General features: G+C 43.1%; 1 protein-coding gene and 1 long non-coding RNA gene across 2 annotated transcripts; one reads left to right on the top strand and one right to left on the bottom strand.

Annotated features, from left to right (window-relative positions):
- Positions 1-684: 684 nt before the first annotated feature.
- On the bottom strand, positions 685-14,319 carry LOC114439525 (uncharacterized). Its single transcript, XR_003671069.1, has 2 exons — positions 13,964-14,319; positions 685-1,182 (listed from the first exon to the last, which is right to left on the bottom strand). It is a non-coding gene; the product is annotated as an uncharacterized LOC114439525 (long non-coding RNA).
- kcnj4 (potassium inwardly rectifying channel subfamily J member 4) lies at positions 1,951-4,542 on the top strand. Its single transcript, XM_028411522.1, is given in 3 exon segments — positions 1,951-1,979; positions 2,942-2,974; positions 2,976-4,542. Coding segments are annotated over 3 exon segments (1,623 nt in total). The 5' UTR covers positions 1,951-1,956.
- Positions 14,320-15,029: the final 710 nt, after the last annotated feature.

Raw genomic sequence — 15,029 nt, 5'->3', positions numbered from 1 at the left:
AGAGAGTCCAAAAACTCATGAGAAAGGATGACTGGTCCAAAATGACCACATGGTCATTATGAGTACGAGACATGAACTGTGAAATATGTTTAACAAAGATGGAAATAAATAAATATGGAGAAAAACATTGTGAAATGAGGCCAAGCTGGAGGCTGTCTGGGACGAGCTGGTAGCGTGGGAATGATTCTCTGCAATAATTCTCTGTGGGCTGGCTCGTGACAAACAGAGGTGAAACCAGGACATGTATCGATTCGCTGTAAGAAAACAAAGATGCAAAAAGGGAACAAATGTGAACAGTTCATGCACAAATACACAACTTTTACCTAAAACATGCACGATCATGTGCATGGATACCTGCAGCAACGATGCATGTAGAAACCAGAAGCACAATATCTAGAATACAAAATGTGAGCAGAGCAACTGTTTGTGTTCATCTACCAGTTAAATTAGGAGAAAAAAACCCAAAGCTGCCACACGGAACATTCAAGTTAGGCTTTATTGTTTCATGGTTTACAAACCTTCTTACATAATGTTGTAAAGTGAGTCCACATCAAGTGGTTTGACTCATGCGTCTGTTATTCGCGGTATTTCTTTTTACATCAAACTCTAAAAAAGTGTTAAAATATCTTCTGATACAAAAGTTTAACACAACAATCATATAACTGTTTCAGTTTATTAAATTAAAAAAACCAGACCTTTTTAAAATGTGCTGCTGTTTTTAACACAGACAGAACGTCTCCAACCCTTTGTCACCATGTTTATCATCAAATGTAGATGTGCTGCTGCCCTCACAGCCCCTCTTTCACTTCCTCTCTGACTCATGGTGTAAGTGCACTTAATACTGTACACTGCACCCCCCCCACCACAAACACACACACATATCGCTGTGACTCTGGTGACACACCTCCTCCCTCCATCCCCCCCAGAATGCCACAGGAAATATGTTCCTATGGAAACTGGCTAGTTTTACCTGGTGACCATTAAGTGGTCTGTGCTCTGTGTGTGCACACGTGTCGCCTCTGCAGAAGGACTGTGGTGACTGAGGGATCTTTGCATCATATATGACACCATAGAGGCTGGTTGTGACGTCCTTTTTTACAGACTCAGACGTTCTTTCACAGCTTTATGTCCGTCCATCCGTCCGTCCATCTGTCTCTGTGTGTGTTGCTGGCTGGAAGCCACCTGTGCAGAGACAGACACACAATGCACATGAGAGATCAGTCCTCACATACAAACAAAGATATATGGAAATATATGAAAACTGTCCCGCTGCAGCCTTCAGCGTGTCTGCAGTCAATACTTTTTGATGGCTGTTACTGTGATACTGACTCCATCCAAATTAAACAACAACCCTGAGGTATAACAAAAGAAAGGTGAGCTTTGTTTAAACAATGCTTAGCCATCTAATTTACCAAACACATACTTTATTTGTAGAGTAATCTTGAGTGTAAATAGTGTGATTACTCCAGCTCTCACTGTTTTAGAAGTTACTCTTTGGCCTTTGCTGGAATTCTAAGCATCATAAATATGGTGGTCCGGCGTATACCACAGCAACTTAATCAAATACAGCTCTGCTGAATTACACAACAGGACTTAACACTGATAATATGTGAAAAGATAATCCTTTGATAGCTGTAAGTATTCTGAAGAGCAGACAGAAGGGGTCTTAAGACATTTCACAGAATCAAATCAGGATTAAATGCCTAAATCCACCTCTTAAACTCTCGGAAACCGCACGCACCATCCGCATGATCCACACTCTTAAACTTCAACATGGATCTTACATTAGTTTCATATATGTGAGTTTGGATATAATCAGCAGTAACTGTTTGTTTTCTCTTTGTGTGACCTGCAGTGGGTTTTCCAGTGGCTTCGAGCAGCACCTCCACTGTAGAGACCTGATGTTTTGGAGTGGGGGCCTCCCACTTTGGCCCTTTACCAGCGGTCACTGGTGCCATGGGAACAAGTAGATCCAGCAGGTGAGGGGCTCAGAGCAACATGGGCACAGAGAAATCCATCTTCAACACATGCAGTGTATTATTTATCATTACTTCTACTTTTGGAGAAGAGATATTGATAACTATACTACACTTGGGGTTGGTGGGCACTCAAGAGCATTTTGCTAACAAGCAATGTAAAATTATTATTTTAATGTCAAAACACGTCACAGCTTCATGTTTTGTGGTCTCGTAAGACTCAAAATTGTGAGAATGTGCTCGTTAGCTCGGCCTGGTGGGTGAGTCAGGCCCGGCTCACGGATATTTACAGCAAGCAGATCTCTAGTAAGGCCAAGGCCGTCCTATTCTGAGCTGAACAACAACACAACAATCTGCTCTCAGCCAGCTGCAACAGATTCCACAAAACTGTTTGAATACAGTTGTGTTAGTTAGTTGTGTTTCTCACTAGCATGTTAGAAATCTGTGTCAAATTGGATTGGACTAGATTAAAAGGAGCATTTCTCAATGACATTTTATTTTTTTTTAAGTATTAGTATGTTAACAGTGTTGACATTCATTTACATATATGATAAAGTGTCATTGCTGTATGTCAGGAGGGGTTGCCTGACTGACACCGACTCAAATATAATCCTTTAATCTGACAGCAATCCTCCTCACAAAGCTAAACTGAACTCACCTTCCTAGCTGGTAATCCTCTATGTAAAGGAGAGAGACATGTGAGTTTGATCAATACACTGACTTAAATAGTGTGACAGGTGGATGTCGCTTGTATAATTCACATCCTTATTGAGAGACCATATAACTCTACTTGGAAGGTGTGTGACTCGACAGGGACACAGGCAAGAACACAAGGTTCAATGAGCCTGAATATTAATAGCTTGATATACAGCCATCATAATTCAGTGTTGTATGTTACAAACTTTACTATGAATGTCCTTCCAAAGTTTTACTTAAGTTTAATAAAGTTTTTATTCCTCTGACAGGTACAGCATTGTGTCAGACATTTTACCAGAGGAGGGACATCTCTAGTTTAAGACTCGGCCACAGTTTCGCCATCGCCAGACTGCACTTGGGCTGCGACTCAGAAACAGAAGACAGAAGCACAAGGAGGTCTGAAGCCTCCGCCGCCCTGTCCAGCACGAGTGGACAAGAAGTAATGAACAACTACAACGGCAAGGTTCTGACACGGGGCTCCACCCAAGTACGGAGCCGGTTCGTGAAGAAGAACGGACAATGCAACGTTGTGTTTACCAACATGGAAGAACGGGGGCAGCGCTACCTAGCTGACATCTTCACCACCTGTGTGGACACCCGTTGGAGATACCTGCTGCTTATATTCTGCACCAGCTTCCTGGTCTCCTGGCTGTTGTTTGGTATAATCTTTTACACAGTGTCTCTGGCACATGGAGACTTTGCCGAGCAACCGAATCCGAAGGGTGATGTGCTGGCGGTGGGATCACTGCACGGACACACAGCCGGAGGGCAGCCTCAGAGGATGCCCTGCATACTCCACGTCCAGGGGTTTGTAGGAGCACTCCTCTTCTCCATGGAGACCCAGACTACCATTGGTTATGGCTGGCGCTGCGTGACAGAGGAATGCCCTGTTGCGGTCATAACAGTGGTGGTACAGTCCATTGTTGGTTGCATCATTGACTCTTTCATGATCGGCACCATCATGGCTAAGATGGCTCGGCCAAAGAAGAGGAACCAGACCCTCATGTTCTCCAAAAATGCTGTTGTTTCCATGCGCGATGGAAAGCTGTGCCTCATGTGGAGGGTGGGCAACCTGCGCAAGAGCCACATCGTGGAGGCTCACGTCCGCGCACAACTCATACGCACGTACGTCACAGCTGAGGGCGAGTTCCTCCCCATGGAGCAGATGGACCTCAATGTGGGCTACGATGAGGGCACAGACAGGCTGTTTCTGGTGTCTCCACTGGTTATAGTTCATGAGATAGATAAGGATAGCCCCCTGTACACGTTAACCCGTGCTGATCTGGAGATGGATGACTTTGAGATCGTCGTGATCTTGGAGGGAATGGTGGAGGCCACGGCCATGACCACCCAGTTCCGTAGCTCCTACCTCGCCAACGAAATCTTCTGGGGCCACAGGTTTGAGCCTGTGATTTATGAGGACGGGGACCGCTACAAGGTAGACTACGGTCGCTTCCACAAGACCTATGAGGTGCCATCAACACCTCACCTCAGCGCCAAAGAGCTTGATGAGGCCGCGAGCGTGGCCTCATTCGCTGCTTCTCCTGCATCTACGTGCAGATCCAGACAAGACCTGATTGCCAGGTCGCTGAGCGCCTTCTGCTATGAGAACGAAGTAGCGTTGAGCGGTGGTGAGGAAGAGGAGGACATATTTGACTCTCAGAAAGTAGGGAAGGAGAAAGCAGAGGAAAGAAGGACTTCGGTGTCTGTTGACTTCCAAAATGTGTTCCATGAAACTGCGACCATGACGTCAGGCAGTAACAATGTCATGTGTGTTCTGGACATGGACAATAACCAGATGGAACTGGACATGCTACAGACGGACATTCCTCTTGATCCAGTGCACTATAAAGGCGAGCAAGAGATCTAAAGACTTATGAGGGAGGACAGTCCACGCTCCTCCTTAAAGTCAGACTTTAGATTTCTTACTGATGTTTTAGCTTTGGTCTGCATGTATCCCTTTTGCCTTTGCAGTGTTGTTTTATTTATTTTTGTTTATTCTTCTTCTAATGACACAAAAGTCTTGATGTGACTGCTCAGTTTAAAGACCTGTGACAACCAACCAGACTGATTCTGCAGAATCAAAAAGTCTGACTTCTCTTTAATTCTGATTTTATACACAAAAGACAAGTCCAAAAACTTGAGTCATGTTTTAGACTCTATAAAGTATATTTTCAATAGTTGACAAACAATATTTCTGATGACAGAAATGACAACAGGCTTGTTCTTCTGACACCATGACTGGATTAATGGTTCAATAGAGGGCGATATATTAAAATATATTCAGGATCCAGATGGATAAATAGCACTGCAGGTCTGGGGTGAACCCTGAATTCTACACACTGCTCCTTTAAAGATGCACTTTTCATGGACTGTGTTTGTCATCCTGTCTGCGATAGTCCTCTGTAAAAAAAAAAGTCTGTTTTTATCATTATAGAATACAACAGTGAGATTTCTGTGTGCAGTACCAACAAGACCACTCCAAGTGCAATCTCTATGTAGCAGAAGAAACATTTTCTGATGTCCTTCGGTTACTTTTAACAGATATAATGTTAACCGGAGCATTATTTTGCAGTTAAAAACATGTTTATGTGTAAAAACATTTGTCAGCATGTAGCTTCTGTTCAGTGTAATCAATATTTGTAGATTTTCTTTGCTTTATGGATCACTTCTCTTGTTCTTGGTTTGTTTCTTGTGGAGGTTTCCGCCTGTGATAACAGTAACAAAACTGAGACGTGGCTTTTACTCCTTATTGTTTGTTGCTGTTGCTGTTTGCCAAAGGTCTGGAGTCAGAAAGTACACACCAGGAGGAAGATGTGGAGTACAACAGGAAAACAAAGGGATGCCTGCTGTTAGTAGAGTCTCTGGAAAATGTGCAATAACTCATTAGGATGATTCGGATGAAGGGGACTGATCCACCTGATGACAGGGAAGAGCTGCCTGTGCTGAGGCAGCAGACTGAGAGCCGGTATGGAAACAGTTAAAATTAAAATTAGACTGATTTTGAAAACAAACTGTAAATAAACTGACCGTCAGAAGTGTGAGAAAGTCGCCCACTCAGCCATGAGCTCAGCTGTGGGACCAGTTTATCTGCTGCACCCACTGACACTGCTTTTATTTTCTTGTTCTTTTTTTTTAATGTATGATTATTGATTTATTTATTTATTCTTTGCTGATTTTAATGCTTCAGTAGCTGTGTTTGTTTTGTATTAATGTGGGAGAGACGGGGAGAGAGAATGTGTGGAGCTGAGCAAGAAGCATCGATAGTTTTAGATTTTGAAATTTTAATAACTTTTCACTTCAGATATCAGGAACATTTGAAGCATATGGTATGGTTGGTTTTATTGTTGAACATACACTGCCAGTCAAAAGCCTTTATTGACATCTAGAGCTTGAGCTCTCTAACTTTAGCTGCGTTGCATTCTATGATTGTGTATTTATATACGTTTTACATTTAAATTTGATGACACAGTGAAAAATGTTAAACATGAGGTTGATATTTCAGTCTTTGAAAACTGAAACCAATTTAGCTGGTAACGAAAATATGCATGTTGCAGCCAGACAAGGTTCAAACAGCCCCTTATGACATCATAAGGGGCTGTATGAATGTATTATATAATATTTAAAAGGGTTTCGACTGGCAGTGCATAAAGGTCTGGGTAATACTTGAGCTGATTCACTGTAAAAACAGAGTTCTGTTTCTTTTGCTGCAAAGTCTTCCTGCTTTGTATAATATCTAAAAATCTGAGAAAATAATCTGAAGTACAAAGCACTTTATTCTTCCTTGTATACTTTTTAATGTTACAAATAAATATTTATATCATTTGAGGTTGTGTCTCTTTTAAAAAAACTGTCTGGAAAATAAAGATATAATCAGTGAGGGCAGCTCAAGGCTCTTCCACATGATGTATCACCTCACAGATCATACTAATAATAAGTGGATCAAACTTGATTTCTTTGTTAAAAAGTCTATTTTGTATTAAAAACCACATGTATTTGAACCTCAGAGTGTAGTTAGAATTAGACGTTTGTCGCCAGAGATGCATAATAAAGATTATTCTGTCTCAAGTCTCCACAAACTGTGCAGATCTTAAGACTTCAGGATGATCTGGAGGTCACAGACGCTGCTCATGCTGTGGAGGTGAGCACCCTCTGCTGGTCACAGGGAACATTATAAGGCCTAGAATGGCTGAATTTAATGGCTTAGTACTTTATAGAACTGAAGCCTCAATAAATCCTGGTAAAATACAAATGTGATGTTTTTAAAGCAGAATGTTTGGCAGTTGGTGTGGAAGGAAGATCTTCTAAGACCGGACAGGCTGATGGGTAATAATCAGGCATATTCGTCTCAAGTTCTCTGCAAAGTGGGTTAATCATATACAGCCCTCACAGCTGCGTTCTGCGTTTTATAAATATGCAAACTTCACCTGGATGTTTGTAACGCAATCTGTCTCCTTTAGCAAAGCCGTTCCCAGGCTCATCCCAATCCTGACTGCAAACATGTTGGACCTCTGATCCTCAGGAGAACCAGAGAGTCTTTACTCCCGGCTGGATGAAAAGACTACAAGCGGATGAAGGGGCGAGTTGCTCAGTAACCTCCAGGCCTCGAGGCTATCGGCTTTTCATTAGTGAGTCAGTGAGTGAGGGAATGAGTGCGAAGGAGAAGCCATGCTGGGCCACGTCGGCTATTAGGGTGATTTGGGGGCTCCCACTGACTCCTATTGTGCATTGTCTCCAAAGGGAGAAACAGTGGGCCTTTTGAGCAGGACGTTTAACTGCCTGTTAGCATGCTAATTATGGGATGTGTGTGTTTCTGTGTGCGCCAGCGAGTATCCATCATGTTCTCCCATCACTCTCCAGGGATTCCTCTGGTTCATGTCTTCCCCACCCCCCGAGGCAGTAATGCTCCACCGATGTTACAGTCTGACCCTCTAAAAGATCCTTCCTCGCTGAATCTGTGAGGTCTCCCCTGTTTTATTCATCAGCTGTCTCTGATTCTGCCACGTTTGGATCGCTTCTTACTTATCCCGGCTGTTAAAATGCTCATTTCAGACAGCTTCCTGACTTTAGCAGTGACACAACCCTCTGCAATCTGCCCTCAAACAAGCCCGAGCTCCTTTTTTCCCCACCTGTACGCCTGTTGCTGGGTTGGAGGTGTATGATTACAGATTCCCAAAATATTTCTGGCTGAAGAGATTCTAGAGGGGAGCACGAGGAGGCTGGGAACCTCTTTTTAAAAAGAAGTTAAACAACACAAAACATGTTTCCTGATTAAAAACTTAAGTGTACTTGAAAATGTAACCCTCTTCTTCTTCTTCGGATCCGCCGGAAGCCGACACCGCCCCTAATCCCGCTACTCTGCGTTGTGTTTAGTCATGAAAACAACATATGAAAACTTCTTATTGCTAAGAATCCATTTTGTTGCATATTCATGTGAGACGAAAGATACTGTAAGTCAAATCCAGTAAAGCCTGAGACAGTCGTGTTGTAATGTGACTCACTGATCAAGAGGAAACACTTCCACAGACACAACATTCATTAGTGACATCGCTCACTGATGATAACAAGGACGGCTTTGTCAGACCTGAATACCGAACTGATATCATTTGTCATCTGGATGTTGTACACTGAAGTAATCTGTGCAGAAAAATCTCCATCGTTCAAGCTCATTGACAACCAATGTAGCAGCGGACAAATAGGTCCCATGCAGAAGTGATACAAATTGCAGTTCACCAAACAGCCTCTAGGGGCTGGCTCCAAACGTGAGTCAATCCTCACAGATTTCCATATTAAATGTCCAACTTTACAGCAGATATATCGTGTGCACAGCCTGCTACTGAAACGGTTTTGGTCTCAACTGACCCAAACGGCCCAGGTGACATCACTGTTCATAGTTATAAACAGTCTATGGTTAAAAAAAAACAAAGTTAGACAACAATTCTGAGGGTCTGGAGGCTTTGAAGAAGCTTTAGTTCACTGTTTGAAAAGCCAGGTACAGTGGTGAAAAGATGCACAGCCAGCTTGATTTCTACATGTACATTGGACTTATGTGTGTGTGTGTGTGTGTGGACACCCACTTGTGTTGTGTACGGATGTGTGTGCGCAGCTGTAGGTCCTGTGTTTGAACTCTAGCTCACATGGGCAGAGCGAGGGAGGGCCGCAGGGTGAGAAGGCGATAGGAGAGGGGACGGATGCCCGACAACCTCGCCATCTCCCTCTCCCCTTTCATCTCCCTCTCCCAGCATCAAACAACAAACTCTTTCATTCAGGCAAATGTGCAGCCAGCCGCCCCCAGACCCTCGAGGCCCCCACCCGTTCATGCTGCTTAATTCAATGTTCTGAGAAAAACTCATGATTGGAAAATGACTTTTTTTATCCTCCTCTTAGGGAGCATCACCCTTCTTCTTCTTCTTCTTCTTCTTGTTCTCCCTGGGTTTTTTCCACCTCACATCAAAACAACAACATCCCACAACCATAAAGGTCAACTCGCTCTCAGAACCTGCTGATGGTCAAAACAGTGTATGGAATAATGCCACCATATTTAATGCACTGCTTTTGATGCACATGCAACAATCACAGCTCTACCATCGCCAACAACCCTGTGTGCTACACAGCAAGTGGGAACCGCCGGGGCTGAGATGAGCATGGAGCACAACATCAACTGCAGTTCCTTGAGTGACCACTCGAGGCTGGCCCCAACAGTGAGTGAACCGTTTTTGTAAAAACGGTAAAAAAGTCTAATGCCCGGTTTACACTGTGCGATTTTGGGCTGTCGCAGACGAAGGATCGTAGGAGAATCGTGGAGATATCTTTGGTCGTGGATCTAAATCCGTGGTCTTACGTTGCCCTGTGAGACAGGTTCCACATCAGCGTATTGCGACCAAAGACAAGCTGAGATAAAATTCTAGCGGTGTCAGAAATTTAGGATGACTGTCTCACAGTGTGACAGCTGCTACAACCTGTCACCCCGCATCCACCTCTTCCTCCTCCTCGTATGTTGACGTACGTCATAACCTGTGATCGCCTGCGATTCAGTGAATGGTCATCGTACAATCTGCACGCATCAAACTTGACATCGTACCGAAATTTATTACATTCACATGGTGTAGTGTGTCATGCAATGGTCTTATAAGATCGCTTAAAATCGTACAGTGTAGAAAGTCCATAAGGGGGATTGCCTCATTTTCTAGAGTCAGCCTCAAGTCTACATTTAAGGAACTGGTGCTTCTGTCCAGGATCCAAACTGAAAAATCCAAAACTAAATCCTGCCTCCTCCAGGCTGGAGAGGGGCCTATCAGCTTGATATCAGCACGCAATGATGGCACAGTACTGCCAATTTACAAGTTTTAGAGTTTTCTCGCTCTGCAAGAAATCCACACACCAAAAACGTGTTTTAAAGTACATACTGATACTGGGGTAAATGTACATTTCAACAAGTATTTTTTCAAACATAAATGCTCATTGTTGTTTTCAGTGACCAGGATGTGCAGCTAAATTCATTATTTACTAAGAATTTTGTTTTGTGTCCGGGGGAAAAACAGTCTGTGGGAGAATCATTAAAACTGAACATTTTTAGCGAGGATGATGTGTGATGATGTCCCAAACAGCCACCAGCCAGACATGCAGCAGAAAGGCTCCGACAAAGGGAACCATTGTTCCCGGCTGAATTCTTCAACATCATTTTCTACATTTTCCTGCAAATGACTCAATCTCCACATCCCTCGCCTCTCATTCCGCCCAATTACCATTTTTCAGGCTCTGGGTTGGGAGTTTCCAAATCTCCCCCAAAAAACAATCTCTAAATAAAAAAAAACAGAATAAACATAAATATACATGCACTTTCTTAGATGCAGAGACTGGAGGACACAAAATAATAAAGGGTCTGATTCTGCTCTGAGAATGTTGCGAGCGATACAAGGCACCATTGAGGTTTCTCTTTCTGTTATTCCTCCTGCATCATCCTCCTTTTGTTGCTGTCACAGCTGCAGCAGCACTGAGTAACCAACAGCTACTTGGGTCACAAAGAGAGTCCAAGCCTGCTCAATGTGCATCTGGCTGCTCAGTGCATCTGTGGCTACAGACAAGAGCGTAAAAAGTAATCGAAGTAAACTCACAACTGAAATATTTTGAGTATAACTCACACCCAGCTAGCTATTGTCATTGGATGGTAAGCTGACAATATCCAAAGCAAACAGGTGGGTAATTCTAATGAAAGACATCAGTGCTTTCTGCTGTATGGTTTGACAGCAAGATGAACGAGTCGTACAACTTTACAAAGCAGAAATGTGATTTTAATGAATGCTGCAGGACAAGAGAAAACAAAGATAAAGGCCTGGGGATCAATAGAGTCCAGCAGAACTAGACTGTCAGAAACAGGAAGAGAAACATGTGGAAGGTTCTGGAAAGAAAACCAGTGAGAGATGAGTCTGAAGAGCCGAGAACAGCTGCAGAGACACTAGTGAAGGATTTAACTAGGTCTGGACCTGAAGGGTCAGAGAAGACCGTCACTAGAGTCCTATACAGGAATGGACTGCCAGACTGCAGAAAAGACACCTCCAAACCAGACTGAGGGGTCTGCAAGAGACCACCTGGAGACAGAGCAGACAGACTGGAGTCTGCTGGAGACCACCTGGAGACAGAGCACACAGACTGGAAGTCCTTTGGTCAGATGAAGCTAAACCAGAGCTCTCTGCTCACAGAGATGTCGTCTTCATGTGGAGACAGAAAGGAGGCGTAGAACCCAAAGAACACACTTCATACAGTCAAACACGGAGGTGGCAGTATGATGCTGTGAGGAGGATTCAGTGAGTCCAGAACTGTGGATCTTGTCTGACTGGAAGGAATCATGAACAAAGAAGACTAACTGAATATCTTGATGGAAAAGTTAGAGCAGTCTGCAGTAAAACTGGGTCTTAGTCATGTTTTTTTCTTCTAACACAAAAACAAAGATCCTGCATGTTTTGGTTTATAAAGTTTCCTCTTTTTAATTTCAAGCATATTATTGGTTTTTTAGGGACCACCCACGGTGTATTAGCTTTTTTTTTTCAGCCCGTCTCCCTTGGAGTACCACAAGGAGCTATACTGGGTCCTGTTATATTTTCTCCATACATACAAATATCTTTCACTATTTGTCTTCCTGGCATCATGAACCTCTCACTAAAAAACCCTGTGATCCTGGTAGTGTTAAAGCCAGCAGAGTGCAGGAGGGAGAATGTCAGAAAATCAGGTGGACAGATGATTATAGAATACCAGCAGAGATCAGCCACAGGTAACTAAACTCCCCCTTTCCCTCCCTCTGTCTCACCTAAGACCCTTACCCTACCCTCCACCCACTCCAACATCCCACCCACCCCACTAAAACCCCCACATAGTATCAGTTTCTTTTAGATGTTCTCCCCCTCTTACACAATTGAAGTAACTAGATTCTTTCCTTTTGGCCAGCCAGTGGAGATATGAAGCAGAACACACAATGGGCTATTCATTAAGGGAGCAACACACACACACACACAGTGCTGCAGAAATGCATAGACTCTCATGTAAACACATTCATACGCTTACATATAGCTCACGTTCAGCCTCACTGCCCAGCTGCAGTGAAAGCGCTTAGCAACCCTTCACACACTCTCACACACACACACACACACACACACAGCAAGAAGATGAACACAAAGGAACAGGAACTTTGGTTCTATGACCACAAAGGCATAGGACTCACAGGCATTCAAAAGGGGGGACTGGTTTAAATGTAACACAGCTGCAGGAGCTTATTGAGAAAAATGTATGGAGGAGAAACATTCAGGAAGTTCTCAGAGGAGGTATTACAGAGGAAAATGGAAGCGTCTATTATGTTACATGTGCTGACCCTGACCTTTGCCCTTGCTTTAAGGTTGAAAAATAAATAGGAATCTATCAATATATCAGTATTACAGCTTCTCTTCCCAGGCTGCAGCCCACACCCCCCGCCCCCGCCGCCAAAAGAATAATGATAAGTCAGACTTGATTACATCTGTAATGACTTAATTACTGTGCAGTCACCAGTGGACTGGATCCCTCTGTAAGGTTGGCTGATCAACTTCACATAAGGGGGTGGGGGGGGGGGGGGGGGTGCCGACACACCTGCTGTGCCGCACAGGTGCACAAAGGACGAGGGGCTGAAAGAACCTTAGAGCCCGTCCTCACCAGGAACAGCAGCGAGGTTCAAAGTGTACGATATGTTTTTGTGATGTTTGTGTCTCGGTCCACATTTTTAAAAAGTGAGACATTTGTTGTAGATTTGAGTAAAAACACACACCTGGCACTAAAGATTAGAGAACGACTTCTCCTTTTCAGCAGCGGATAACTGGGTTTAAGCACGTTTATACTGGCATTTTGTAACAACAAACATTTTCGTTGTGTTTTTAAGATCAAGTTTATGTTAAGTTTGATGATGCGGTGTCAGCGCTCATGTCTGTGGCCCCTCAGCCTCACAGTCACCGTGTGACCTTTGAGTTTCTGCTTTGACCCTCAGACCGCGTTGTCATCTTGTTTGTGTTTGCGCTTCACACAACAACATCTGTGTCACATGACGGAAGGAGGTTATATTATTTTGGTTTATGTGGTTATTTATCTCTAATATTTGTTTCTTAGATTATGTGGTGAAAGCTTTAAAAATAAAAAACATCGCTGTTAGTTTATCCAGTGATTTAGAAAAATGTGTCATCTGTTTTATTCATGCAATGAATCTAAAACATAGAGGACTGTTGTTCACTATTAGAGGGTATAAATAATAAACACTTAAAGAGGTATCATGTATCATTTCTCTCCTTTCTGTGGTTTTGATTTCATTTTACTTTAAAAACTTTATTTTATAGCAATAATTAAAAGGTGTTTCTAGTAAACAGTTTCCTTCTTTTATTATGGAGACATTGCGTTTTTAGTTATAATAAAAAACTGACTAAAATAAGACCCAATACATGCTAATATTACAAGTGGAAACAACAAAATTCCTACGCAGCTTAATTTCATATTCAGACTCTTGATTTAATTTCGACCTAAACAGAGCTTTTATTATCAAAACGCATCATTTTCAGACAGGAATAAAATCATTAAAAATAATAAAAGCAATATAATAATCTGTTGTTTCCTTTGTCTTCAAAAAAAATATGGCAAAATGTGTCACAGACTATCGTCCCTGCCTGATTTCAGGTTATTGTGCCCACAAGCTGATTTCTTGGTCTCACACCTAAACCGCATCTGTTCCACTTTGTTGGGCCTTTGCTCATCAAAAAAAACACACAACACAAAAAACTCACGTCAAACCGAGGTCGCTTCACGAATCCCCAGCTGCACAGCGGGAGAAAAATCCGCGGAATGTCTCTGTGAAGCTCCCGGGTTTACAGCTCCAGGAGGCCCGGCGGTCCCGCAGCAGCTCCCCCCCGGCCTGCGCTCGCTTCCCCCGGCCTGCGCTCCTGGAGCTTTTTGCGCTATATGTCTGACAAAGAGCTGCGGTGGAAGAGAAGACACAAGGCTTTTCCTCTATTTTTTTTTCATATGCACAGAACTGCTTTTTGTTCCCCAGTTTTTTCATTGAAGGGGCCGCTCGCGTTTTGATCACATGATTAGAATTCACCTGAGATAAAAACAAAGGGCGCAAAGAAAGGAAGGAAGGCAGAGCCGGACAGAGAGATGCACTCATGATTAGGATTCCCTTATCACAGTCAACATTCATGGATAATGAAAAAAAGTGGTGATTTTTGGATTGGGGGCCAGTGTGTCGCATGGCGGGGATACAAGGGGTCATTGTTGTGAGGAACAGCGCTGCTGTTTGTGTCCGTGCGGGCCCATAGTGTCCCCGGCTCGTCTCTCCTTTCTGCATAGCAGCACTGTTTGGTTTTAAACGCGCGCTCTGTCCCTCAGTTAGAGGCGCTGATGCAATTAGAAAACGCACACATGGACGAGGAGAGGCGAGCTGATCAATTAGAGAGAAACTGATGGCAGGCTGCACCTGAGGTGTGCTGCTCAATAACTGTTCATTTACACTGCAATAAAATCAAAGCAGATATTTAGGATGTGAAATTTGGTTTACATTTTTATTGCAGCTCACTTTATTCTAATTATTATTAGGACATTTAAACCTGCACCTAGTCATAATAATAATATATCTGTGTAGCTATTTGTATTTAATGTGCGTAAACGCGCGTAAAATGCGGCCTAAACTGTGCCATCTGAGGCGCAGTTTATGTCCTCCTCTTAATCATGAACCAGTTTTGTGGCGCTATCGCTGTTAAAACGCTGCTTCTTATGACATTAGATTGTGCCACTGTTTCACTAAATATTAAATAAGTGTGCATATGTGTCCTAAATCGATTAAACTTGAAG

Source organism: Parambassis ranga, chromosome 8 (assembly GCF_900634625.1).
Source record: "Parambassis ranga chromosome 8, fParRan2.1, whole genome shotgun sequence".
Classification (NCBI taxonomy): Eukaryota; Metazoa; Chordata; class Actinopteri; family Ambassidae; genus Parambassis; species Parambassis ranga.
This window is presented reverse-complemented; position numbering and strand designations above follow the sequence as displayed.